Genomic DNA, 13,480 nt, shown 5'->3' on the forward strand with positions numbered 1-13,480 from the left:
AAGGGACACAGCACACCAGCGATCGCTGCGCTGCGCGCTCCCTGAGCCACACATGCGAGGTGAGAATGGAAGGACGTCATATGACATCCTATCAGAACGAGAGAACCACCTACACCCGTCATTGTACTATATGGCGGCCCAAAGGTGGTTAAAGTAAGGTATAGTGGCAGCAAGTTTTCATAATTGTTTTGTTTTTTAGGTGTTCATTTTTTGCATCAGGCGCGATATAGTGACATTTGGATATATTTTTCAAAGTGATCACAGAGTATTTACATAGGATAACATGCTGGGGGGTTTACTAGCTGTAGAAAAAAACATCAAAAGCCAAAAACACCCGCTGAAAAAACATCCAGTGTGCATGAGGACATAACGGGATGAGGTGGCAACCATAACTCCTCTACATCTGTTAAACTGGGCCAAACATCTGCATCTGTGAAGTCACTGTGTCCCTATCGACTTAAATAGGCTGCCTGCATGCAGTCCCTGGTGGCTCAAGCCACGTAAACACATGGCCCATTCATGGAATACAGGACTTAGGGCCTGTGTGAATGAGGCTCACATCATACATTTCCCTTCTGACAAATGGCCACAAGATGGCAATTGAGCTCCATACGACTTTGCTGTCTTGCATGGTGTTTAGACATTGTAACAATTAGCAACATAAGTCATGAAAAATAACTTTGTCTCTGAAGTCCCTTTCAAGCAGGGTGGACTCCATTCGGAGCAGCAGAGTCAACACGGACATGGCCCACTCTGCTCTATGGACGGATGGGAGTAAATGGACTGCCCACTGATCCAATCCGCCTAAATGGAAGGGGACAGATCCCTTTTGTTTTGTTTTTTTAGGAGACTGGATCAGAACCCTGGATCAGAGGTAGGCGGGTGTAAACAGATACAAGTCAGTTTACATCTGCCTGTCCATAGAGGTGAATGGACCATCTGATCATCCGATTTCACAAGAAAACATACTATAATCATGCCAAAACATGAATTGAAAAAAACACGCAATGCTCGAAGACTGAGCTACTTTGGAGCATTTCTCACGCATAAGGCAGCCTGTGCTATGCATGTTTATGTGTAATAAAAGAAAAACACGAGTAGGAACTCATGTTTCCACTACGCTCAGGTGTGAATGGCATGTGCTTAGGAGGAGAGTTTTTAGGCAGCAAGGACGAGATGTGAGGGTAAAAAAAACAGCTTATCAAAGTCGCATAGGAATGCTTCTTATCTAATACTGATGCAACTTTTGTGAGAGTTTTTAACATAGAAGTCTATGGGGCTGACATTGCATGGCACCACTGAAAACAATGTGATTCCCCTTGTCATGCGATTCTGTGCCCATCTGAAGTTGCACTAGTGTGACGGGGGCTGGTGACATTTGTGTTCAGGTGCTTTTTTGATGCTTTTTGCTACAATTCAGTACAGTTCAATTAAGTAAAAATGCAGCATGTTCTAATTTTTTTCTGCACTGGAACGGACTGGACTACCAAGAACTATGCCATTGGAATCCATATAATCTACTCTACATGTGTTTTTGATGGAGAAAAGAAATTCACAGGATTGCATCTGGTGTGAACCGACCCTAAAAATTATACATTGATTTGGGTTATGTTTACCAAACAAATGCAGCAGAATACATTTTGGCCTAAATTTATGAAGAAAGAATATTTCGATTTAAACAGGCTGCTTGCTGAATGGACCATCCGATCAGGTCTGCCTAAAAAACTAGCAGGCGAACCTGATTGGATCACCCATGTGAAAAGGGCCTCATTCTCCAGCTGGGGAGATTTTATTATCTCTATTTGTGAAGCTGGGAAAATGTATAATGCTTTCTAAAAGATCCAAAGCAAATGCCATGTAAGCCCATCTCACTTTTGCCCCTTCGCACCTTTGTAGTCTGGTGTGTTAAAGCACATTGCATTGTACATTAGTACAGTACTCATTCACACCATGTGCAGAGACCTATGGTTTTATGCACTAGAACAGGGGTGGGCAAACTGTGGCCCTCCAGCTGTTGTGGAACTGCAAGTCCCATCATGCCTCTGTGAGTCATGATGCAACTGTCAGCCTTTCAGTGCCTCATTGGACATGCAGTTCCATGACAGCTGGAGGGCCACAGTTGCCCATCCCTGCACTAGAACAATGCAAGGCACGCAGATCACTATTGTTTTGTTTTTGGCCCCATTCACACCAAAATGCAGGTGTTATGTGCAGAAATTGTACAGCATGTCTGTATTTCCCTGCATTGCTCTCCACGTGAAAATGTGCACTGTACAAAAAAAAGAAAAACACTCATCTGTAAGAACAATTGAGTCCCCAGCTGGTGTCACCGAGGTGCCACATTTCTTTAATTACACAGAGATGCCAGGCTGGTGTCAAAGTGACCCAACACTCCTATACGTGCAGATATGTTCCATGCTGGTGTCACAAGGACTAGCTTCTGCTACACTGGCATGTATTGGCCACCGAGAAGCATCATCTTATAATTGCCATTTATACATTATCTCCACCCACAATACAATAAGATCCCAGCATGGAGAGATGGAGAAACTGGCTCTGGAGCATGTGATGGGTAAGTGACCATCAATGGGGGGACTGGGGTTTAATTTTCACCGCTATGACCACCAATGCAGGGGAGATGGGGGAGTTGACTTTCACTGCCACCGAGAATTAATGCAACGGGGGGGGGGGGGGGGGGTGGTTAACTCTCACTGCCACATACCACCGATGTAGAAGGGGAGTTAAATGTCACTTCCACTGAGAACCAATACAGGGGTTAATAGTACTGATGCCAGTGCTGGGGGCTGTTAATGCACTGGTTGACACTAATGCTGGGGGTTATTATTGCGCCCACTGATACCAATGCTGGGGGTTATTATTGCATCCACTGACACAAATGATGGGGGGGGGGGGTTATTATTGTGTCCACTGACACCAATGTTGGGGTTAATTTTTCCACTCATTGACACCAAAGCTGAGGGTTATTGTACTCCAGTTTCTTTAGTGTGCATTGTGATAAAAAAAATGCATTGGGCCAACATTTTGGGTAATTGAGGGTTGCAAATGTACTGCTTCTGTGTGGCCTTTTGGGAGTGGCAGAGGCCTCACTTGAGGCCCTTTATCATTTTTAAATTGACCACTACTGCCTTATAGTATTGGTGAATAGCTGGGTTTAGCTGCATGTCAAGCTGCACACAGGCTATGGGGTTAACACCTATTGAGGACACAACAGTCAGTTCATTTTAAGCATGCTTTTTCTCCCAGTGTAGATTTTGTTCCTACTTTTTTTTTATCAAACCAGTAACCTATCTTGTAAACTACATGCATTTTACAAATAAAATCTAAAAACAAGAAAAAGAGAGACATTTTTGTTGAATATATTTTGAGAAGCAGCATGCAAAATGGGAGGCAGCACACGGCCTGTCACTAGTGTGGACCGTGACAGAGAGTTATACAAGTACATAATACTGCCGTGATATAATTTACTTTACACTCTCCAGGTTGGAGAACTGATGTTATCCTGTTACTGTCCAAGTACAATGCCAAAAGTGCTGTGATGAACTTTGTCTGACACTTACAGAAGAGGTCCCACAGGAACACCTCTGGAGTAAAGCTGTAAGATGGCCAACAAAAAGGTACTGACTCTTTTACACAAACAAAATTAAATGTAAAGCAATTTGCCCAGCCTCTTATCCTAGGTTCACACATGTTCATCTCCAGAACTTCTCCAGAGCCTCCCTCATCCTCTGGAACTCTCCACCCCAATTTATCAAACTATCGCCAACTCTACTCACTTTTAGGCTATCTTTGAAAACCTAACTCTTCAGGGAAGCCTATCCTGCCTTCTATTCCTCCTATCAGTCCATCCCCCACTGTTACTACCTTTTGTACCACTAGCCCCTCCCTCCTAGATTGTAAGCTCCAAGGAGCAGGGCCCTCCTAATCCTCTTGTATTGAACTGTATTGTTGCTGTATTGTCTCCCTTTATATTGAACAGCGCTGAGCAAACTGTTGGTGCTATATAAATCCTGTATAATAATAATATTAATAAACTGCGGGTCTGTGGCCCGCGTTTGCCCATTCATTTGCTGTGGCTGCATTTAGCACAAAAAAAGGTGCTTGCACCATTTTAATAGCACTTGCCTATATGGTGCTTTTGCACCATGCCATTTCCCTGCTGTTCCTGCACTAGCAAATGTGCTGTGGGTTGAGATGCATGGAGGTGCCATTAAGAATGCAGGTGCTGGAACAGCGGTGATTCCTGCAACCACCCCGCAAAGTGTGAACCTAGCCTTACAGTCAGTGAGCATTTATATATAACCCCACAGAAAAAACTGATATGATGCCATACATGATATATATTAACTGCCTCCTGCCCGCCATATAAGGTAATAACGGGTGCAAGGTGGTTCTCTTGTTCTGGAAGGACATCATATGACGTCCTCCTACTCTAACCGTGCGTGCACACCCTCGGGGGCATGCAGCGTGGCGATCGGTGGTGCACTGTGTCCCTGGGACACAGCGGATCACCAATCAACGGAAAGAGCCAATGACGTTGGCTCTGTCATGTGATCAGCTGTGTTCAATCACAGCTGTTCGCATGTAAATAAGGAAATGCTGGTTATCGGCAGTCCTCTCCTCACGAGCTGTCACCCTAACAGTGCCAGTCAATGCCACCTATCAATGCCATATATGAGTGCTGCCTTTCAGTGCCCATCAGCGATGCCTGTCAATGACCATCAGTGGCACCTACTAGTGCCTCCTCATCAGTGCCCATCAGTGTCACCTGTCAGTGCCCATCAGTGCAGCCGATCAGTGCCCATCACTGCAGCCTCATTAGCGCACATCAGTGTAGGGGAAAAATCACTTATTTCCAAAATTTTATAACAGAAATTAAGAAAAAACTTTTTTTTTTTCAAAATCTTCAGTTGTTTTTGGATTGTTTAGCAAAAAATAAAAAACTCAGAGTTGATTAAATATCACCAAAAGAAAGCTCTATCTGTCTCAAAAAAATTATAAAAATTTCATATGGGTACAGTGTTGCATGACCGGGGTAAGGGGGTACAAGTGCCCGGTAGGCAAGTGGTTAAATAGAATCAACACAGATCTTTTAGTGGACAGTTATTTTAGTAGAATAGCTTAGGCAAATATAATGTTCAAGTGGGTTTTTTTAGTTATAGTTCAGTGAAGATAGTCTGTGAAGATGGAACAAAAGGGATCTTTCAGTGCTGTAATTTATAGGAACTATAATGCTTATCCTTGCTTAAAGCACTTAGAGAGTCATGAACCCAAAAAAGCATGGAGCCAGTGAAGTGCTAGGACACCTGCTTTGCAGGTCAGTGACTGACCCAGTAAGAAAAAAAAAGATTAGGCTGGGACTCTCAAAGAAGTCAGCAATAGCAGCTACCATGTTTCTCTCTTTTTTAATTAAAGTATAACAATCCAAAAGTAAAAAAAAAAATTGCCTTTAGAGTGGAGAGGGATTACAACACATGTCCTGTTTACCATTATCATTGAAAATGAAAGTAAAAGAAAATCTCATATTTTGTGTTGTCCCCAGAAAAGTAATAGAAGGGAGATCTTCCAATGGGGACACTGGTTCTGGTGACCTGAGGGTCCCCAAGTGATTCCCTTCATTTGCAGTGATTTCCTCTCACTTCCTGTCTGGCTATGGGGCAGGAAGTGAAAGTAAATCTTCCTAATGGGATACAGATGGCAAAAGTAAACCTTACAGGGCTTATAAACCTCCCTTGCTCTATTCAAAATTAAAACTAAAAAGGTTTTGCCATTATGTTACTTTAATTAAAATTTACACTTTGATAATTGCTTTCCCAATGTTTTCTCCCTTGAGCATTCCCATGAATCCTGCTGGCATGTTCTCAAATCCATTGGTGATGTGTTCATGATATTTCACTTTGCCCTGAAAAAAAAGAAAGATTTATAATTTGGTCATCTTCAGCAATTAAAAATTATTATTATTATTATACAGGATTTATATAGCGCCAACAGTTTGCTCAGCGCTTTACAATATAACGGGAGACAATACAGCAACAATACAGTTCAATACAAGAGGGATTTGAGGGCCCTGCTCCTTGGAGCTTACAATCTAGGAGGGAGGGGCTAGTGGTACAAAAGGTAGTAACTGTGGGGGATAGACTGGTTGGAAGAGTAGAAGATTCCAGTATTAGCTGAGGGCAGGATAGGCTTCCTTGAAGAGATAGGTTTTCAGAGATCACCTAAAAGTGAGCAGAGTAGGCGATAGTCTGATAAATTGGGGTAGAGAGTTCCAGAGGATGGGGGAAGCTCTGGAGAAGTCTTGGAGATGAGCATGGGAGGAGGAGACAAGGGAACTAGAGAGTAGGAGGTCTTGCGAGGAACAGAGAGTACGGTTTGGGTGATATTTAGAGACAAGATCGGTGATGTAATTTGGGGCAGAGTTATAAATGGCTTTATACGTTATTGTTAGTGTTTTGAATTTTATCCGTTGGGCAATGGGAAGCCAGTGGAGGGATTGGCAGAGAGGGGTGGCAAATACAGAACAGTTAGTAACGTGGATGAGTCTGGCAGCAGCATTTATGATAGACTGAAGAGGGGATAGCCTGTGTTGAGGTAGGCCAATGAGGAGGGAGTTACAATAGCCAAGGCGAGGTATAACAAGGGAGTGAATAAGTTGCTTAGTGGTTTCTGAGGTTAGGAAAGGGCATATCTTGGAGATGTTGTGGAGGTGAAGTCTACAAGATTTGGACAGTGATTGGATTTGGGGCTGAAAGGACAGATGGGAGTCTAGGATTACACCTAGTACCCTGGCATGAGGGGAGGGACTGATGATTGTGTTATTGATCTTGATGGAGAAGTCAGGGGAGGGGGCACGGGCTGGAGGGAATACTAAGAGCTCAGTTCTGGAAAGATTGAGTTTGAGGAAGTGGAGTGACGTCCATGCCGATATGTCACTTAGTAGGTTAGTAATGCGAGTGGAGACTGAAGGGGTGAGGTGAGGGGTAGAATGATAGATTTGTGTGTCATCAGCATAGAGATGGTACTTAAAGCCATGGGAGTTTATCAAGTGACCAAGGGAGGAGGTGTAGATGGAGAAGAGAAGGGGTCCAAGGACAGAATCTTGAGGGACCCCTACAGAAAGAGGGAGTGAAGAGGAGGAGGCGGCGTTATAGGTAACACTGAAGAAGCGCTGCAATTGGTAGGAGGGGAACCAGGAGAGAGCAGAGTCTCTGAGGCCAAGAGAGTGGAGTTTTTTGAGGAGGAGGGGATGGTCAACCGTATCAAAAGCCACAGAGAGGTCAAGTAGTAAGAGTACGGAGTAGTGGCCATTGGTTTTAGCAGTTAGTAGATCATTAGTGAGTTTTAGTAGGGCAGTTTCAGTGGAGTGTAGTGAGCGAAAGCCAGACTGTAAAGGGTCAAGAAGGTTGTTGTCGGTGAGGTAGGAGCTCAGGCGATTGTAGACTAAGCGTTCTAGGAGTTTAGAGGTAAATGGCAGCAGGAAGATGGGTCTTAAATTGTTCAGGTTGGTGGGGTCCAGGGAGGGCTTTTTAAGTATGGGAGTGATGTGCGCATGCTTTAGAGGGGAGGGGAAGGCACCAGTAGAGAGGTAAAGATTGAAGATGTGAGTGAGGGAGCATAGGATGGAAGAAGAGGGTAACCGTAGTAGTTGTGAGGGGACAGGAACCAGGGGGCAGGTAGTGAGACGGGCTTCTGAGAAAACCTTAGTGACTTCTTTGGTAGTAGGAAGGTCAACAGAGGAAAGTGTTGAGGGAGGTTTAGTATAAGGTATGCTAAGTGAGATGGATGTCTGTGCAGTGGCGATGCCCCTACGAATTGCGTCAATCTTGTTTTTGAAATGATTTTCAATCTCGTGAGCAGTGAGTGAGGTACTGGGTGGAGGTGGAGAAAGTAGAGAGTTAAAAGTAGAGAAGAGACGACGAGGACTGGATGACAAAGTGTTAATAAGAGTGACAAAGTAGGCTTGTTTGGCAGCATAAAGGGAGGACTTGTATGTTAAGAAAGCAGATTTATATAGGGTGAATGCTTGTTGAGATTTGGTTTTACACCACAATCGCTCCAGTGCACGACTAAGATTTCTGGTGTCGTCAGTCTGCCAAGGTTGTAACGGTCGGGGCCTGATGCTTCGTGTTGTTAGAGCAGCAAGTGATTCTAATGTGGATGGAAGCAAACTGTTGTAGACAGCAGTGGCCAGGTCAGGGCAGGACAGGGGAGAGATTCTGCCATAGAGTTGGTCAGTTGCAGATTGGAAAGGAGCAGGGTTCAAGTTGTGAAGGTTTCTGCGGGTAATTGTTTGCCTCTTGGAGGGATAGGTGTTTGAAGATGAGGAGACTTTGAAGGTGATGCGATTGTGATCAGAGAGAGGAAAGGGGGTGTTTGTGAGGTTGCAGAGAGTGCAAAGATGGGAGAAAACAAGGTCTAATGTATTCCCATCAGAGTGAGTGGAGGACTGTATACACGGTGCTAATGCAAAAGATGAGGTTAAGTTGAAGAGTTGGGATGTAGCCGGGTTGTTGACATTAATAGGGATGTTAAAATCTCCGAGAATGATAGTGGGTAGTTCAGAAGAGACTAAGTAGGGTAGCCAGGCGGAGAAATCATCAAGAAAGCGGGACACCAGTCCAGGAGGCCTATAGATCACTGCAATCCTCACAGAAATGAGAGAAAACAGTCGGATGCAGTGAGTCTTGAAAGAAGAGAAGGATAGAGAGGGAGGGTTAGGGAGGACTTGAAAAGTGCTCAGTGGGGATAGAAGCAAACCAAGCCCACCCCCTTTCCGACCACTGGTTCTGGGTGAGTGGGTCCAGATGAGGCCTCCATGGGAAAGTGCTGCGGAAGAAGCAGAATTTGCTGCTTGGAGCCAGATTTCTGTAATAGCTAGTAGGTTAAGGGAGCGGGTGACAAAAAGGTCATGGACAGAGGTAAGCTTATTACAGACAGAGTGGGCATTCCAGAGCGCACATGAAAAAGGGAGTGTGGTTTTTGGGAGCACGGGGACTGATATTAAATTGAGGGGATTGTGGCTATTCCCGGAAGAAAGTGGATGCCTGGTGTGGGGGTGAAATAGAGGATGACCAGAGTTTGGGGAAATATCCCCAAAGGTTAGGAGAAGAAGAAGAGTGAGGAAAGTAACATGGGAGTGGGATGTACACGAGTGCACATGCCTTCCAGTCCTGGTGTTTGGGTCAGCAGGAGAGTGAAGTATCAGCAGGAGGTGATGAGAGCAGTAGTAGGGAGATGGTAGCAGTCAGGGTGAGATGTACAAGTTTTGGGGTGGAGCAGAGGGGTAAAGAAGTGAGATTTTGGGAACGCAGGATAGTAATATGAAAAAGAGGAGTAGAGGGGACATATTAAAAAGGTACAGGGAGTGGGACTCAGACTTGTAGGAGATGTTTCCCAGGGTGTTTGCTTACAGTCTGTCCAGCATGCAGTAGAGTTTCTTGCTGTTGTTGTATCTTCCTGCTGCTTGAGTTATCCTGCTTTAGTTCAACTGCTGTGTTTAACTGCTTCTTAGCACTCCATCAACGCAGCACTCACGCAAAAGCAGCACCCCATCAGTGACTGTGCCCCCCATATGATCCATATGCTAGTCAACTAAGGAGACACCTTTATATTATAAAAACATATTAACATGTATGTGAAAAGTCAAAGAATAGACTTCTCTTATTTGATACATTTTGTTATATCTGTTTGACGTGTGTAAAAAAAAAAAAGAAGCTAAATGTGGTAGAAGCTGCTTTTGCGTGCACTGCAGTATGGTAGTCTCTACAGTAAGTGCACATTGCATTGCATTTTACAGAAAATTACAGTGCTGCAGATTGAAAGGGAAAGGTAATTTTTAATAACAAACAATGACATGACTTGTGTAGCAATTGTATACAGTATAGTGTGTATGTGTACATATAAATATATATTTTTTTGTTTGGTCATTTTTTTCCCCACGAAAGTGGAGTTGCCGTTTAATATATACTTGTGCAAGTGAACTGAATGTGCTTGTGTATATTAACGATAAAAAAATAGATTTTTTTTTTAATACGTTTTTCATTTTATGTTTTTTTCGTGTTGCCAGGCATATTATAAAAGGGATTTTTTGTGGCATTGGCACAGTAAAGGCTTCTTTTTGGCAACTCGATCATGCAGCTTATTTTTGTTTATGCATTGTTGTATTGTGCTCCTTAAAAACAACCCAACCATCCTTTTCCAGAAAAGCCTGTGTTTCTTTTGAGGCTACCTTTGGGTTTTTCTTTGTATCTCAAACAATTCTTCAGGCAGTTGGGACTGCAATCTTTTTTGGGCTACCTAACCTTGCTTTGGTATGAAGAGATCTCTGAATTTTCCGCTTCTTAATAAATGATTAAACAGTACTGACTTGCATATCCAAGGCTTTGTTTATCTTTTTATATCCTTTTCCATCTTTATAAAGTTCCATTACCTTGTTATGCAGATCTTTTGATGGTTCTTTTCTGCTCCCTATGGTTCAAGATGTAGCCTGCTAAGTGCATGCAAGTGAGAGCTAACAAACTAATTGACTATTTATACGCAAACACTAATTGTAATTTACAGATTGTGAGAAATAACCTTTAACTGCTATTTTAACCTGTGTGTGACACCTTGTGTGTCTGTACAAAGGCCAAACATTCCAGGGTGATTGGGTGATTTCTTTTTCTTTATGATTTAAAAAGGAGCCAAGCAACTATGTGATAATAAGTAGCTTCATATGATCATTATCCTTAAATATAAGGCAGTTTTTTGGCATGATCAGACATATTTTCAATATCAAGGCTAAAATTGCACAATTTCTGATGGTATGAAAGCTTTTGAGCACAACTGCTCAAAAAAGCTCGGTCAGTGAATATACAGGCTGCTCGTTTTACAGTTACTCACTTTAAAAACACACATACAGTATATGTATATATATATATATATATACACACACACATATATATATATATATATATATATATATATATATATAAAAAATTAAAAATTTGTTAAAGCAAACAATTAAAAATGTAAACTTCACACCAAATCTATTTTCAGGCAAATTTACTTTTTGGATGCTAAAACTAATTCCTTCCTCTGACAGCTATTAAAAGTGTGTGTGTTTATATATTCTCATCCTTACAAAATTCTATTGACTGCCTATACCTGCAACAATTCTCATCACTCACAAAAGCAGTGCACATTGGATTCTAAACTTTTTGAATTATGAAGGTCCAGAACTGGCTTGCTAAATAAAGATTTTCCATCAACCTGCATGAGATGCTCAGCTGATTTCATTTGACAGCAGCGTTCACATGAGCGTTTCCTTCTGAAGAGCAATATGCATTGGATCATTTCTCAGAAGGTATGTGCCAGGCATCAAGGCGCCATACAGTTTTTAAAGGATAAGTTCACCTTTTGTAACATGTAACATGTTACACCTATATTCAGGGTTTGTTTTTTTCCATATCAGTCAAAAGCTCATATGTATGTGGGAAACCTAGGTGACACATACACATTGTCTTACCCGCCAGTGCCTCACAATACCCAAAATATTATTTTCCCAAGATAGTCTTACCTCTAAAACCCACTGCAGGAGCTGCTGCTGACCTTCCTCATATCTGTCCTCCCAGCGACTCAAAAGAAACCCTTCCATACTGAGTTGTTTAAACAAGATAGTTGGCTGTATGTAAGGTCCTTTAATGAATAAACAGCAACATCAATAGGGAAAAGGTTTGATGAAATATAAAGAAGATAAATATACAGTATGTCCCATGCTGGTCACACACAGATGTCTTTTAGTAAACACAAAGGACCAATAACTAGCTTTCTGTTTAGGAGTCCCCCTAAGGACTGTGATTTGTATTTTGCTTTTAAACCAGTGTGTGAACAGTGGCTCATTTTTAATACCCATAAAAAGGTGGAAGTGTAGCTTATATCCCAATTGCCTTAATGACAAAGTTTGACTAGTTAAGCTCTAATACCTGTATATCACTTTGCGAATACAACCAGTCTTTACATTTAATGGGACTATAGATTTTGAAAAAAAAAAAAAAGTGGTTGTAAAGGCTCAGCTTTTTTTTTCTTAAAATAATAAACATGTTCTATTTACCTGCTCTGTACAATGGTATTGCCCAAAGTGGGCCCGATCCTTCTCTTCTGGGTCCCTCACCATTAATCTTGGTTCTCCCTTTTTTGTGTCTGCCCTCCCCCAAGCTGCTTGCTATGGGGGCAGAGTTGCGGACTCACTCCCAAGGCAGGCTGTGTTTGTCCATAGACACACACAGAGAGGTTCTTGCCTCCTCACAGGATTTGATTGACAGCAACAAAAGGCAATGGCACCCATAGCTGTCTTTGTGCGTGCGTAGACAGAGAGAGGGAGCAGAAATGCTGCTCTCAGGCACAGTGCTGGATAGAAAGAGAAGCCAGGTAAGTATTTTGGGGGAGTGAGGGGTTGAGTTGATACTAGAAGGTTTTTTACCTTACTCTATAGAATGCATTAAGGGGAAAAAAAAAGTCGTTATGCCTTTAGAAACACTTTGGAAGAAATGCATATTTTTTAGCAGCACAATGGCTAAATGGTTAGCATTACCACCTGGCAGTGCTAGGGTCACTGGTTCAAATCCCAACCAAGGCCCACCTGCCTGGAGTTTGGATGTTCTCCCTGTGCTTGTGTGAGTTTCCTCCAGGTACTCCCATACTCCAAAGACAGGCTGGTAGGTTAATTGGCTCCTGTCTATGTCACTGAGTGCAGCTTCTTGACATGTTTCGTGTGAAAGCACGTTCTCAAAGGAGAACGGCCATCTACCCTAGAGACGATGAGATTTTTGTGATACATTACTAATGTCACACTGAGATCTTTTGCTGTTCTTATATGAAATTTAACACTGTTTTTTCTAGCACTGCATGTTGTATATATATGTTTCCCAAAAGGTTCAGGGGTTTTGCCTTTCATTCTAGCTGCTCTTTGCACTTAGATCCAGCACTCATTTTTATATTGTAATCCTACATCTGTTCTTTTGCAAAAATAGTTTTCTTATGAAACCTATAGATAAAAAAAGTAACAAAAAATATGCTTTTGTTTAGTTTTTACTAGTGTTTTTAACTGCTAGATGTTACTGTAGAAAAAGTGTAAAATAAGGGCATTTTTATTAAATGTTATGCATTTTAATTACACAAAAACAAAGAAAAAAAACGGAGATAATATTAACTAATAATAGCTAAGGTGAAGAAGAAGTTATAAAAAGGTTAATAAGTGATTAGAAAAACACCTCTTATTAAAAAAAATAAACAGTAAAAGAATTTAACAATAAGGTTGTTACATTGTATTTCTCTACAAAGTTTTCAAACACTATTCATAGCTTCATTTTACATAGCAGCAGTTACAAATGCTTGTGGTAAATAGCAATAATGGTGGTGGGGAAAGAAGAGCAGGGTGTTTGTTGAAGTTTTTCAGGGCCTACATCCGAGGTCCTCAACTGGT

General features: G+C 42.0%; 1 protein-coding gene across 1 annotated transcript in view; it reads right to left on the reverse strand.

Annotated features, from left to right (window-relative positions):
* Positions 1 to 5,780: 5,780 nt before the first annotated feature.
* LOC149473681 (prostaglandin reductase 1-like) overlaps positions 5,781 to 13,480 on the reverse strand; it is a 47,386-nt gene continuing 39,686 nt past the window's right edge. Inside the window, exons 10-11 of the mRNA XM_089674747.1 lie at positions 11,576 to 11,694; positions 5,781 to 5,920 (exon numbers count right to left, since the gene is read on the reverse strand). Coding sequence (XP_089530873.1) covers positions 5,810 to 5,920; positions 11,576 to 11,694 — 230 coding nt within the window. The 3' untranslated portion in view covers positions 5,781 to 5,809. The remainder of the gene's footprint in view (positions 5,921 to 11,575; positions 11,695 to 13,480) is intronic.

Source organism: Staurois parvus, unplaced genomic scaffold (genome assembly GCF_062004578.1).
Source record: "Staurois parvus isolate SC_StPar_1 unplaced genomic scaffold, SC_StPar_1.0 ptg000012l, whole genome shotgun sequence".
Classification (NCBI taxonomy): domain Eukaryota; kingdom Metazoa; phylum Chordata; class Amphibia; order Anura; family Ranidae; genus Staurois; species Staurois parvus.